Raw genomic sequence first — 15,652 nt, forward strand, 5'->3', positions numbered from 1 at the left:
ATAGTTGATCATTATAATTGTTTATGTATCCCCAGCATCGATTCAGCTTTTGCAGAAGAAAATTCTCCTTTTGAGTAAATGTAGCTCACGTATCCATTTGTTTTTATTGTTCTTCATTACTGTGAAAGATTTTTATACTACTGTCCAAAAATCGTAGGCATATTAAATGTCTAAAAGTGGAAAAACATTAAATAAATGAAAAGTGAAAAAGAAAGGTTAACTGTCATATTTAATAACTATAAATAAGTAAAACGTGTGACCAAATGACAGCTTTTACAGTACATAATTTCTATTTGATGTTAAAACTACATTTTTTTTCATTGATAGCATAAAATTGGTCATGTTGTATTTAATCAGGGTTTTATAAACATTTTATTATTGAGCGGTCATCATGCACAGAACCTTGTCTACTGCAGGAAAGTCATATTTGTTTTTGAAAAAGAATGTTTAGATATTCTGATGTTGAAAAATGACGCACAGCACTGCATGGTAAATAAATATTTCAGTTACATTTTACACTCCCGACAACTTAAACGCTCTAAAGTAAACAAGATTACAGTACAAACATACTTTGGAAAATATATTTCAAAATAGCTTTGCATACATCAATATTTAAAATACACTGTAGTAGAGTTTTTATTTTGAAAAGTATTTTGAAAAGTATTTAATTTGTTTCTAATTTAGTGAGGATTATATTTGCAGTCTATTTTATTCTCAGTTTTTAGTAAATAAATGTTTAATATTCAAGGCTTTTTAAAAGTTGAACCCCAAAAGGTTTTACGTTTTCCTTTTTTCTTGTGAACTCAAATTATTTTTAATAGAGAATAAACACAAAGTTGGACAGACTCTGGTTGCGAGTAATAAATATTAAGTTCTTTTGATTATTGATTATTAATATCAGGTATTTTTATGGTTAATTTCTTTATCTGTAGCTAAAAATGCCCGTGTGCACACATGTAATTTGACAGACCCCAGAGATCTTCAAATTACTGTTTTCTCTAAACAGTTCAAAATGAAACAATTACCACAAGACCTCCTTATTGTAAATCCAGCCATTTAAACATTTTAAAACAATTCAACATCAATTATAGTCGAGTCTAACAGAAGAGAGCTAATTTTTACAAATGTGAAGCTTTAGTAATTAAAAATGTGGCTTTTTTCTAACTGATGAATTGTTTGATTATCAGAATTGTTATCAATGAGTTTTATGTTGATCGAATAATAAATGGAATAATTGTTTTTTTATCTCTAGTGTGGAACAGCTGAGTACACATTACTCAGGTCTTTTGTTTCATAGGCAGTTAATTATTCTGCAAACAGTAAAATGTTATAAACTAATTTAAGATGTATAAATATTTTATTGCCACTTTGACTAACTGGAGCAAATCAAAATCTGTAAATGTGAGAATCAACTGGTTGCTGCTTTTTCTTTTTGAGTGAAGACCCACACAATTTGAGGGCCTCTGTCTTGTTCTCATTAACAGTTTTAGCATCACACTTGCATCTATGGTTTCCTTCGTACTTGCCAGTTCATTCCCTACACATCTTGGACGTGGACACCACTGCATTCTTGGCCAGCCTGTCTCTGGCCACTTATACAGTTCTATTTCTAATTGTGGATGTCCCTGAGGCCTGGAACTACGCAGATATGCAAAAAAGTGTGCGGGTGTTTCTAAATTAAAAGAAAAAACATCCGATGGAGAGCAAAAGCTGTGAATAGGGTTAAATTATTTATGGCTTTATAGATGATTTTGTCATTAACATGAATAGAATTATATGGGATTTGAATAAATGTTAAAACAATAAGTTGCAACAAATAAAACTCTAAATCAGAAAAAGTTGGGACAAACTGGAAAATGCAAAATAAATAAAAACCTACAGTGACTTACATTTTCTTTCACTACTTTTTCATTACAGATTGCATGAAACCAAGATATTTCATGTTTTGTCTGGTCAACCTCATTTCATTTGTTTATATACATCCATTCCTGTATTAAAAGCCTGCAAAACATTTCAAAAAGAGTTGTCATGCTAAAACACTTACCACTTTATGTTGCCATTCCATTTCACAACATGTAAAATATGTTTTGTCTTCAGTGCTTCAGGTGTTATTTTGTCCCATTCTTCCTGCAAACCTCATTAGATTTTTCATTTCAAAAGTCTCCACACATTCTCTCTTGGGGACAGCTCAAGACTGTGGGCAGGCCAGTCCAGTACCCATACTCTCTTCTTCAGCAGCCATGCCTCTGTAATATGTGCAGAATGTGATTTGGCATTTTCTTTTTGAAAAATGTATGGAAGTCCCTGGAAAGGTGTCTTCTTGAAGGTGGCATATGTTGCTCCAATGTGCTATTCTGCATTAATGCTGCCATCAAAGAAGTGGAAAAGCCTTTGCCAAAGGTGCTGACACAACCCCATACCATGACACACCCTGACTTTTGGACATGTTGCCGGTAACAGTCTGGATGATCCTTTTTATTCCCCTGGTATGAAATACAGGGGGTAGGGAGAGGGTATAGCAATCAGCATGTCCGTCTGTCCGTCCATTTTCACTTCTTAGTGTGATATCTCAAGAACCAGGAGACCAATTCATTTATATTTAGCGTAAGGCTGTACTTGGGTGAATCCCTGACACCTGTTGATTACAGTGACCTTGGGGATCAATTTCAGGGTCACAGCGAGATATTCAAAATATTGTTATTGCCATACTTATTGCGATATCTCAAGAAGTTGACCAATTTCATTCATATTTAGCTTAAGGGTGTAGTTGGGTGATCCCCTGACACTTTGCATTACTGATTTGTAGGGAATGGGGGACATGTCATCTCCTGATCACTCTGTGACTCTTGTCTCTTATTTTCTGTGGTCCAGGGCAAACACTGTTTATTTCTTCCAAAAAGATCTGGAATACAGAATCATCTGACCAAAATGCAACTTTACCCTATGAGATAGTCCAACCCAGATGCCTCCAAGCCCAGAGGTCGATGCTGCTTCTGGACACGGTTAACATAAGGCTTCTTTTTTCACAGTAAAGATTTAAGTGACATTTGTGCTTTGTATTGTAGTGCTTGACAAAGGATTCCCAAAGTAATCCCTTGGTCATGTGGGCATATCAGCTATTGATGAATGACTGTTCTTGATGCAATGCCGTCTGAGGGGTCGGCGATCATGGGTGTTCAGGTTAGACTGGCATCCTTTCCCTTCAAACATTGAAGTTCATCCAGATTCCCAAGTTATTCAATCATATGCAAATCCTTCCAGTTTTTCTTTGAGGAACATTGTTAGCTAAACAATTCAGTAATTGTCCCACGCATTTATTGAGAAACTGGAGATGCCCATCTTTGCTTCCAAAAGACTCACCTTTTCCTTGTACCAAATCATGAGTACAATCACCTGTTGAAATGCTTTTTAGGCCAAACATACTGTTCATACTGTCTGTATTGAAATAGAAGTCAAAGTAAATGTGTCACTGGATTTGCTTATTTGAATTTTCTGTACGGTCCCAGCTCTTTCTGATTTAGGGTGGTCGTTTGTGTTTTAATCCCAAAAAATTTTCAAGAGCACCTAAAAGTAGGCAACAGATGTAGTTACACAATGCCAATAATGAGCCACTTAGCTGTGAAGTGACACTCTGTGGTTATGTAGACGTTGCCGTGTGTGTGTGTGTGTGTGTGTGTGTGTGTGTGTGTGTGTGTGTGTGTGTGTGTGTGTGTGTGTGTGTGTGTGTGTGTGTGTGTGGAGGGGGGGGGTCGTGACCACCCACACCCGCTGTCACTCCAACTTCAACTTTGACCCTTGCCGACAGGTCGGCTAAACTTGCTGATAGATGCCAATTCAGTGCGAGTGGGCACCTCTTGTTTCAGGTTGGGAGTGCGGGTCTGTTTTACAGCTTGTTTATTTGTCCTGTCACTGTGTGTCCTCGTCTCTGTCCGACTCTGATGTTTTTGCTCTCTGTCTCTCAGGTCTGTCCATCTGTGGCCATAACTGCCTGTTGACAGCTGAGTGGATGTCGGCGAGCAAGATCGTCTGCCGCGTGGGTCCTGCCAAAGACGACAAGGGAGAAATCATCGTCACAACCAAGTCTGGAGGTCTCGGCACTTCCACAGTGTCATTCAAACTGCTCAGGCCAGAGAGGATCGGTAAGACGCCGACTAATTTCTCAGAAAGCACTGAAACAACAATCACGAAACGTGATGAGAATATCCGGTCTGGCCTGAGTTAGAAATGGCTAAAGTTTAAAGCAGATGTGTTTTTTTTTTTATGAACTTTTTAACATTTAAGGAACATCATATTATTGGTCCTACTAACTCACCACTTCCTCAATGGGCATCACAACAACAGGATTGTCTTAACAGGACCCCTGAGTTTTTACAGTGTCACTGAATATGCTGGTGGTGCCATTTGAAGATCGGGAACATTATTTTGGCTTGCTGAACATTGGTACCAACGTAGATCAAACTAAATGTAACACAGCACGGGGACTACATTGGAGCTTTAAACTGTGGTTACTGACATGACTTGGAACCGACATTTTACAACTGGGGTAAAAACTGCTAATTAGCTTGGTTTAGGATTTTATTATTATTATTGTTCACTAAGCACTGAGCATCCTTCAGAACTGGGGTGAAGGTTATGCAAAGGTTAAGTGTTTGTGTACAGGATCATTCAAAAAGATAAGTTTTGAAGATATATCTTTTTGAGGTGTTCTTTGTAGAACATAACTGATATATTGTTTGGCCAATAATATCAGCCGATATGAACATTTCACAAACATCGATATTGGTGCTATTTTTGCTAATATTAAAACTGTTATCAAATAACAAATGCAGAAAATACACAGTTAGAAATAGTGTTATGACATTGTTTGTCCAGCAGAGGGCAATCTCATGGCATTGTTTGCAGTGCTGTCAATCACAGCTGGGACCCCATCACCCCTTGGTCACATTGCAACAAGATGTACAGGCAAAGTGACCAGCTGCCATTAATTTACAGTCAGAGTGGGCATTTCACAGCGATTAAGAGATAAGTGGTTGCTATGCTGCCCAGTATGTGGGGAGAAAATAGACAAGAAATCTATTTAATGCAAATGCTTAGTGATGCAACACAGTGACAGCCAGAGTGAAAGCAGCTTGGCAGCAGCATTATCTATGTTGGTTAGTTGTTGGTTAAATTTATAGTTTTTTGTATATAATGAAGCTCATGTTTAAGTCTCAGTTGCACTTCTTTGTCATTGACATTTTTTTATGTTTAGCTTTCCAGATATAGCTGTCTCGTAAATTAGTTTTTACTCCCTAACATCAGTTTCATATCACCTCCCCAAAAAATCTGTATCAGTCGTGCTCTACTTCTTGGGGTTGGAGGAAAATATTTCCGCAGCACCAAGAATTTTGGTGGTGATCCACTTCTTCTTCAAAATGTTTCATTTCTTTTTCATTGTGGGACTGTTTTTTCCTTTGACATATTCCCCAGCATTCTTGACTTAAGACCTCATTAAGGTGTTTAGTCATTTCATACACTTACGTGGTCCTGGAGAGAGCCACAGTGTGATATGTCACATCCTGTCTGAGGTGTACAAAAATTTCCACAGTGCCGTGATTTGAGTTCATGGACCGTGTTAACACTCACGGACTTTATTTGAATTCGTCATTTATTCTCACCCTGCCCCCCCCCCCCCCCTTTTAAATTAGAGTTTTTGTACACATTTTGTTTGTCTAACCAACAAATCTCAAAGTATTCCAGTTACAATACAAATCAAAGAAGCAGTTGAAGAGCTGGAATGAAACCATCGCATTTTTGAACTGACACCACTGTCAGGATCAGTGTATTTGGTTTTCAACAAATTGGTTTATTAGCTTTTTCCCTCCTCTCTCTCTTTCTCGCTTCATTGTGCTAGTTGTTTGTGAGGGAGCATCTGGGATGGGTCGACGAGCTTGGCGATGTGTTTCACGTCTGATCTGGTCTGTCCTGCAGGTATCCTGGACCAGTCTGCCGTGTGGGTGGACGAGATGAACTACTATGACATGAGGACCAGTCGCAACAAAGGCATCTCTCCCCTTTCCCTGCGACCCAGCAATCCACTGGGCATCAACATAGACAAGTACAGCCACAAACATATGATCTCCAGTCACTGAGTCACGCTTTACAACCCTAAACAGAAACAAACTCTCCCCACATGTGAGCATTTGAGCCTTTCTTCAAACTCAGCCCGTAACCGCTGCACAAAGGGGAGTGGAAACAGCATAACTGTGAATCAAACAAAGAGATAAAATGGGATTTGGGATGAAACTTGTGCACATACTGAACCTTTCACATGCCTGGCAGGGAGTGCACGCAGTGTAATGTGTAGTTTGTGTTGTCATGTTCTGACATTACTGCCTCACTGTTTGTTTGGTTTAGAGGGGGCGGGGGCAAGTGACCGCTCGTGACCAGAGACCAATCCCTGTAAACAGGTTTTACCATTCACACACCTTGTGGGACTGCATTGAAGTGTCTTATCTTCTCTTTGACAGTCATATTTGTAGGTGGACTTCAGTCTAAAGACAGCAGTCTTTGACCTGTTTTTGTCTCTCTTTTTGTCTCTGACTCATCACCCGGATGAGAATGGCTCACCAACATTTTTAAAACAAGCCTGTTCGTGGTTGAGAAGTACCTGCATGGCCGACTCTAAAGTGTGCCATCATATCGCCAACATTCCACACACGTCATACAGTACCGACTGACTGTTTCGTAAAAATGAAAAAAAAAACAAAAACAAAAAAAAACCTTGTGTAATCCCGGGTATGGTTCAAAACTGTCAGTTGTGCTTGTCAGGAGAAATTTCATCCTTCCGTGCATCCTTCGAACAAACTTTCATATCTTAAAACTCAGTGCTACTCGAGAACCCTGAAACTCTCAAATTGAAATTTTTATATATTAATACCTGGAGGTCAAAGCTCTGTGTGTCAATAAATAAATAAATAAATCATGCATTTCAGACATTCATAAATGCATTTTTTTTTTTTTTTTACTAAATTTTTGGGTTTCAAGTAGGAAATATACCAGAAGCCCTGACATGCTCTCATCGGCCCCTAGCTGGTGGAAAAAGCTGCTCAAATGTGCAGCAAAGTCTCAACTGTTTATTCATTTGAGACTTTTGGCAAAAATAAGCTAAAAATTGACTTACAGTTGTGTCTCTGCCTTTATGGGCAACTTTACTTGTTTATATATGTATTAATTTTAAATTCTGTTTTGGAACAAATGTATTTACATTGACTTTCAAGGTTTTTTTCTTGTAAAATTTACTATCAAACACTCAAAATAGTAAAGAAAAAAGAAAGTGTAAGCTAAAAAAAAAATGCTGCCTTTTATTTGGATTTGATATCCTGAGCATTTGTCTGTACTGCCTGTGCGATGTACTGACTCTGACCTCAACCCATGTACAAATTTGGTTTTGAAAATATGACCTCACTTTTGCCACAGATTTCTTGGCTTTGTTGGATGAATACTTTTGAATCTTTTTTTTTTTTTTTCTGCGAAAGTTCAGCATTGCAAAGAAATCTGTGGCAGAAATTCAACGTGGCACATTGAACCAGTGATACCTAATTTTTAAAATTGGGCATACAGTTCAAAATTTGCATAAATTAAATTAAAAAAAAAAAACTTTACAAATTTGACCAGTTGGTTGTGGTAGAGTGCTGTAGATTCAGACATTAATCTTGGTGAAAAGAATGCCAGTGCTGTTCCGACTGTGTCAAATTTTGCAGCTTTTTACTATACGGTTATGGTGACAAAACAAAGTATTTTAAAACGTGGTGTGCTCAGTTGGTCATCAGCATGTGTCTGTTAGTGGGATAACTGATTTTACACATATTGTGGTGGTATACTAAACTTTATCAACAAGAGATTATTAGCAGATGATTAAATTTTAGCATTGATCTGGATTTGGATTCTGGCATCTTTAATTATTTTTAATTGCCTGCATCAGGTTTTTTTTTTTTTTTTTTGCCATTTTTGTCTGTTGATTCAAAACTCTTACACATATGTTGATTAAAATCTCTCCTCTGAGAACCATTTGGCATGTGAAGTGTAACAAAACGCCCAGTGAGGATCAAGATCTTGCACAGACATGATCGAAGTTATAATGTTGTTCCTAAGCTTCTGTGGGATTCTAGCATAGGTTGTCCTTATATGCTCTCAGGGTGCTTTTCAACCTTTAATTTGTTACTAATCTTTTTTTTTTTTTTTTTTTCGTAATTTAATGAATCCATTAATTCTTTAATGACAAGTTGTGATAAAGCCTCAATTTAATCATTGCAATAATTATCATTATGGAAACAATCTGGCCTCTTTTAATATGTGTGTATTATCAATAAGTGCATGTTTTTAAGTATATCTGTTTTCAGTTTCACTGACTTTAAACCAGCGTTAGCTGTGTGGGTGGAGTGAGAACTGTGGAGTGGGTGGCGGTGGTGTTGGTTTGTGTAGGCCATGGGTCATTAGTGGAGATCAAGCCTCGTTAATGAGCACCGGGTCCTCCAGGGGCACCTAGGCCTCATGCTGCACTTCCCACGCTGAGGTCTCACTGCTGCTCGGCTACACACTGCCCCCTGCTGGAAAACCTGGTTCTAGCACTGCATCTAATCATTTACTTTTTTTATTCCAACCCTACAAAATGATCATGTCCTGTATTTATCCATCTACTTTGTCTTAACCTTTCTACAGTTTGTTGCACTTGGTGCTATTTGTTGTGTATGTGCATCTTTATTAAGAAATAAACACATTTTTGCAAAATCAAAGTAAGTCCATGATAAATCTTCCTGCTCATATTTTCACACTTGCCTTTCATTGTGTGTGTTTCATTTCTATCAGGGGCAAAATCCCACAGAAAGACATAGAAGAGATGTTTCCAGCAATGAGTGGAGATTTCACCAGTGAGAACTTCTCTGCCACTTGGTACCTCTTAGAAAACCATTCAGGCACCAGGTAGGCCTTATTTGTAACAACTGTAAGTTAACACCTCATAACTCCTAACAACAGGAAAGATAAACAGGATCTGCCACGTTAGCTCAGATATTTATTCCCTGCATTAGTGATGGCAGAGCAGGTCTAGGAACTCTTTGACTTGTTGACGTCTTCACGATAGCCCGAAAAAAGACTCCATGGTGTGCCTGGTCACCTCACTAAGATCTTGGACAGTTTCGACATTGGGCATGTTTTGATTCTTATTGTGCCCACCAGAGGGCCAAGTCTCAGAAACCTTGTATATGCTGTATCTTGAAAAACACTTTGTATATCAAGGTGGAACTTGTAAGACAAGGTCACTAAAACATTGAACATATTTGACATTTGGTGCAATGTAGTTATAATTTGGCCACCATGGTCACAATCTCTGAAACCAAGTGTGATCCAGATCCATGAACTCTACAAGGCCTTCATAGATTATACCTCGTTAAGACCTGGCATGTTCCAGGTTGGGTGTGGCAGTGCGGGTTAGCGTAAGTATTCCCCTTGAGTTATAGCTTCTTGGTTTGTCTGCACCATAGTGTGGTAATGGGTGCATTACTTAACCCTCTGGGGCCGGCGCCATCATATATGACTGCTAAGACCAAGCTTTACTAAATTATAAATAACTTTTTAATGATATGAGATAGAAACTTACTCTTTGCTGAAAATTTAACTCTGTGGACTTTCGAGCACTGTTTACCATATCAATGGAGCGAGGGGGAGGGCCGCTCCTCAGACTGTAAGGAGCCAAAGTGGGCCAAAGTGTGAATGAAAGCTGCTTTAGGAGTAGCACAGAACAGTAGAAGTAGAAGTTTGTGATGTGACCTTTGTGTAATAGCAGATCGAAATTGCTTTGAGATGATGACAAACAAAACGCATAGACCATTTTGTATATATTGTTCAAATGTGCATTTGTGTTTATTGTTTGAACCTTTTTGTTGTACAGTCTTTCGCACAAGACCACAAATTACCTTTATAAAGTGTCAAAACAGTTGTTTATTATAGTTTGCCGTGTTTTGAATAAATTTGTGGAAAATTATTTTTTGCTTTATTTTTTCCTTTCTTATTTCTGATTGTAAACCTTTATTACGCTTATAAAAGACAACAAAAACATATATTCTGAAAGCACAGGTTGTCCTGAAAAAAAAGACATAAAACTTGATTGTGGGATGCAGGGAGAGCTGTTAACAGCAATAATAAAACATTTATGCCAGGCGAGTGAACTGTCCAAAAAATGCCCTTGGACCCCAGAGGGTTAAAATATTGGAAGGTAATTTATGTTGATAATGCGGATATAAGTTTTGGCAGGACAAAGACTAATAAATGGGCAGATACGGCAGTCGGACTCTGTGGAGATTTTTAAATCTAGATTGAAGACACAACTTGTTTTTCCTGTTATATCGCCAGTATTTTATGTTGTTGCATGTTTTCTTTTATTCTTTTTACTTTTTATGTTTTAATTCTTTTATTGTGCTTTTTAATCTTTTAATTCATTTTGTTCTGCTTTTTCAAGTTGTTGTGTGAAGCTCCTTGAGGTGACACTGTTGTGAATTGGCGCTATATAAATTAATAAATTTGATTTTGAATTTGATGAGGCCACATTCATCAAAATTATGACAGTTACACCGGTGAATATTAAATGAGCTCAGACAGTACTAACAAAACCCTTTGTTAAATACACAGTAACACACAGGCAAAATCCATCAGATAGTGGTATTTTCACAGTTACCTTTTACATGATAACTTTGTTCTGATGAATAAAAAGCCTTGATTCTCTTTAATTATCTTATTGGGGCAGTTCTGAGTTATTGTGGACTCTTCTGGCTTCCTCTCCCCTGCCGCTTCTAACCCAGACCTCAGGATCCATCATGATCAGGGGCCCCTGTTTGGACTTAGTTGGGTGACCATTTCTTCCTGCAGGGATAACCTCAGTCAGGACACAAACTCACACACAGATGTGTATGCCTTTAGGTTACATAGACATATTTGTACCGATGTCCATACAAACCGTGATCATTGAGCAGACTCGAGTATACATTCGAACACGGCACACGTCTTAAAGCGGCAGATTGTCTCAAGTGTTGACAGTCGTTCTGTTGCCTTTTTCCTCAGCTTTGAGCAGCTGAAGATGGCAGCCACTAATCTGAAGAAACAGGCGACGAAGAAGAATGAGGGAAGTCTGGCTTATGTCAAAGGAGGCCTCAGTACTTTTTTTGAGGCTCAGGACGCTCTGGCAGGTGAGAGGGATTCAAACGTTTTGTATTCTCCTGGATTTACACCAACTTTATCAAAGTTAATCCACACATTTCTGAACCGTTTCTCACCTCCTCTACACAAAAAGCAACACCTGATTGTTGGGAATAGTGCCAGTGACTTTATCATTAATGACACGTGGTTTAACTGTGGTTATTTAAAAAATTTTATTTGGATTTCTGCTGCTGCTGTGGGAACCAGCATCACCATGGCTAATTCACCTTCATCAGCTTTTGCCTCATAAGTGGGTTGACAAACGTTGAGTAGGGCAGCAATAGTGACTTGAGTGGTGAGCTAATTGAAAAATATTTGATTACAATCATTAATCATTTATTTATTAAGAAACAAATAGTCTTTAATTTGGGTTTTTTGTGTATTGTTGTTGTGTACTTTGGTATTTATTACTTTATTATTAGTTTATTTTGTTTAGTGCTTTGATTCCTGTGAAAGCCCTATATAGTCATTATTATTATTAATAGTACTACTGAATGTGTGATTTATTTTTTATTATTCATTTGTTTGTTTTTGTGGTATATAAGTCATACCAGAGTCTAAGCTGCAGCACCACCCAAACTAGTAATCAAACCAAAATGTGACTTATATGCTGGAAAATACAGTAGATTTTAAGATTTGCCTTAAAAAAATCAGCTGAAGAGGTCTTTCCAGTGTCGACAAACTGACACCTAGAATTGTTTAAACCATTTTAAAAACAAGTATTCATCCAGTTATCCTCTGTTTATGTTTAAACTAGATAAATAAGACAGAAATTGATTTTGACTGGTTATAAAAATAGCTGAATATATTTAGATTTTGGACTGTCTCCTTGAAAGAAGTAATTTGAAGATTTCTTCTGATAAACTGATGCCTCCATTTTTCTGACATCTCATACACTAAATTGATTAGTAACACAGAAAATCATCAGAATAATTGATAAAGTAATGATGACCTGCAACCCCAATAACGCATTCACACGGACCTTCGGATGCTAATGAGGTTTTACGCTAGCAGATACTGCCTCCTGACGTTCTGCGAGGTACTTCAAAATAGATTATTCACTTTGTTATTCATACTTTTGACTGTTTACTTTCTGGTCCCACTTTAGCCTCTCAGTTACTTCCCTTTACTATTTATATCTGCTTTCCTCCATCATTATTATTATTATTGCTTTCCGTATATTCGGGCCATAGTTGGGGCAGAAGCAATGATTTCATTTTAGTTTTTAGGTGACTGATGTTATGAATAAGATGAAGCTCTCTTACAGCTCTGTACACCAGTAACCTCGACATATTGCTCACCTCGTGAGCAAGTACACTGACAGCAGTGGTAACAAATAACCAGCGCTTGATTGGCTCAGCACCCATCAAGTATTGGCAGAGTAGGGAGAAGTAGGACAGTACTCTGCATTTATCTACTTTATTTTCAAAATGTTTAACAAAATCTCACATTTACCCATCAGTGAGATACTGGGAACAGTTTGGACTACAACAACCCTTTGGCTAACGGACACCGTACCCCAATATCTGAGCTCCAGTCTCCACAGCCCAAAGTCGGCAGAACTGTGAAGCCCTACTTCAAACTTGTGGCTCATTACAGCAGTGATACATCCTTTTCTCAGCCGCAGTATGGCTCTTAGTCATGAAAAATATTGTGTTTTGGCTCAACTGGGAATATTCTGTCTGCTAAGTAGAGTTAGTCAAACTCGCATACCAGCCGGCACGCAGCTCGAGAGTGTAATGCTTGCTGCCAGACTGAGACATTTGTCTGAGAGGCTGTGAATCCTTTCTTTGTCCGTTTAGCAGGTTTCTGCTCTTTTTCCTTTCTACCACGTGAACTTCGCCTGAGATGCATTTGTGAAAAGTGTTCAGGTTGTGTTTCAGAAAATAAATGACCTGTGACGTGCGCATACATGTGCTTCTTCCATGTGTATGCATCTAATCCGTTGCATTGGTAACCGTTAGTCGAGCAGACGCTTCTCCAATGCAGCCACATCACTGCTGGTTCAGTACGGCGGCCACTTCCATGAACTACCAAAGTACTTCACCCAGAGTACTTCACCCAAGCCCAAATGGGACTGAGGTCATCATTCAGAAAACACAAACCTGAAACCGTACCCCACATAACCAGTGAAATCGATCTAAACCTGGACTCACTCTGTAAACCGATAATATAAACAAATTCCTTCTTCCACAGTGGTGTAGAAGCAAACGGTTCCAGGCATTGGTGGGTTTCCAATCATAAAAAACCTTTATTGGTTTGTGAACGCCAACATAAAAAAGAAAAAAATCTGAGTGCCATCAGTTTGAGCTCCACAACAGCTGGATGAGTGCAGGTGAGGAAGATGAAAGACCCTCGTTATCACTGCTGAGGTGCCCTTAACTGAGAATCTGCAACTATGCGTTTGCATGCGCATGATGGCTGCCTTGTATATTCTACTTCTGTTTGGCGCAAGGCTTGTGTATGTCTGAAGACCTGCAATATACACATGAAGAATAGGGGCAGTATCAATACGATTAGTGGCAACAAACGGTGGAAAGTTTTTTAAGAGGCTTTGTGACTAAGTCCACTATTACCAACATGCATATGATGTGTCGCTGCCGGTACACAGAGACGAAGATTTGTCAGAACAGCTCCCACGAGGTCAGATTTTATGTGTATTGTTTACAAGATGCAAATCTTGTAAACAATAGGGCGGCACAGTGGATTAGTGGTTAGCACTGGTGCCTCACAGCAAGGTGGTGGTGGGATTGATTCCCAGCCTTTCTGTGTGGAGTTTGCATGTTCTCCCGTGTCTGCGTGGGTTTCCTCCCACAATAAAAACATGCTTTTTTAGGGTCTGCTCCTTTCTCTGCCCCTGAGCAAGGCAGAGTCTCTACATTTGGAGTTGGTCCCCGGGCACCGGACTGTGGCTGCCCACTGCTCCTAGTGGTTAGATTGTGTCTAACTGTGATTAGGATGATTAAATGCAGAGGACAGATTTCGTTATGTATATATGTGCAATGGCAATAAAGTTTCTATTTTATCTGGAAGATGTCCATGGTCTAACTACCTTGGTGCATCCAGTCGTGTGCCCTCTGGTGGAATCCTATAGTGATACACACAGTCCATAATCACGTCTGTGCAACTGCATTCACGATGCAGCCAGTTTTTGTATTGTGTGTTTTTCCGCCTATACTGAGAAGCTCCCAGGTGTGAATGTGAAACTGTAAGTGTGATTGAGTCACTTCTTTCAACGCCCCAAACACTATTGCGTGTTGTCCAGCATGCATGTACACCAATTAAACATACACAATCCATCTAAAAAGCATAATACTGCCTGAAGTTAATCTCAAATCCCCTGTCCACCAGTCCACCGAACAATATTTAACAGGTACAACATTGAAATAAACAAAGATTGTGCAAATATATGATGAAAATACATAATTTCGAGTGCCACCATGAAAAAATGTCCGCAATCGTGAAAATTTAAGTGGCTAACATCTTTTTTCACAAAAAGTAGAACAAGAAGTACCATTGTGCCAGATTTGGTGCTTGTTCCACAAGTGAAATTCTTTCAATATATGCATGTATCTGCTGCACTATAAGGAATATCTGACAGTTTATTTAGAATTTTAAAAACACCAACAGCACACAAACACATCTTTATTTTATCACAACAGTTAACAATTATGTATCTCCTGAACTAAAAGAGAAAATGATTATTATAAAACATGGCTTAAACGGGAAGCCAGTGGTTCTGTTAAGGTTCTGTGTGAGCTGCCACACACTGGAGAGCCATGGAATGGTTTGGACTTGGTGGTGTCGCGTGGAGGTCCACTGACAGATTGAGAAGGAATGACTGACACTTCATCACGGAGTCCAAGATTTCTTTGTTACTAAAAATGCTCAATTTTGAGGTTTTTCATTGTTTCCAAAAAGGGAAGTCTTCCGTTGACACAGGAAACGGAACTGCTACCATGTTTCAAAAATGCCAGATTCCCAGGGCCTCTTCGCCAAGCCCCAACCCCGACAGGAGTCAAAACATCTCCAGCTTTAGAAACCAGGGACACTGTATTTTTAATCTTTTTCTTCCCCCTCAGTGGTTCCAGGAAGAGAAACACGACCTACAGCTCTTCCTCAGGTCCTGGCTCCGTGTTATCCGGAGCCCGACCTGATGTTTAGGTTAGCTGTGACGTCATCAGCCATTCAGTGTGTCACAGACACAGAAGACACACAGCTGGCAGTGAAGCGAGGCCAATTGTAGAGACATGAACTGGCGGCTTGCAAAAATAATTCAACCCCCTCTGAATATTCTTGTATGTGTCTGCTTAGTTTTTGTCCTTTTCTCAGGTCTTTCCCAATCAGAACATTTTCAAACTTAATATTTAGTCAGTAAATCTTTTACAGCTATTTGGCACTTGCCAGATGTTTCAAATATGAG

At 38.8% G+C, this 15,652-nt stretch overlaps 1 protein-coding gene across 1 annotated transcript in view; it reads left to right on the plus strand.

Moving 5' to 3' along the window:
• Positions 1-15,652, plus strand: part of exoc2 (exocyst complex component 2) — a 107,243-nt gene that overhangs the window by 22,943 nt on the left and 68,648 nt on the right. The window contains 4 exon segments of the mRNA XM_034179372.1: positions 3,963-4,139; positions 5,971-6,097; positions 8,848-8,961; positions 11,095-11,219. Of these exon segments, the coding sequence (XP_034035263.1) occupies positions 3,963-4,139; positions 5,971-6,097; positions 8,848-8,961; positions 11,095-11,219 (543 nt within the window).

This window comes from Thalassophryne amazonica, chromosome 10, assembly GCF_902500255.1.
Source record: "Thalassophryne amazonica chromosome 10, fThaAma1.1, whole genome shotgun sequence".
Lineage (NCBI taxonomy): Eukaryota > Metazoa > Chordata > Actinopteri > Batrachoidiformes > Batrachoididae > Thalassophryne > Thalassophryne amazonica.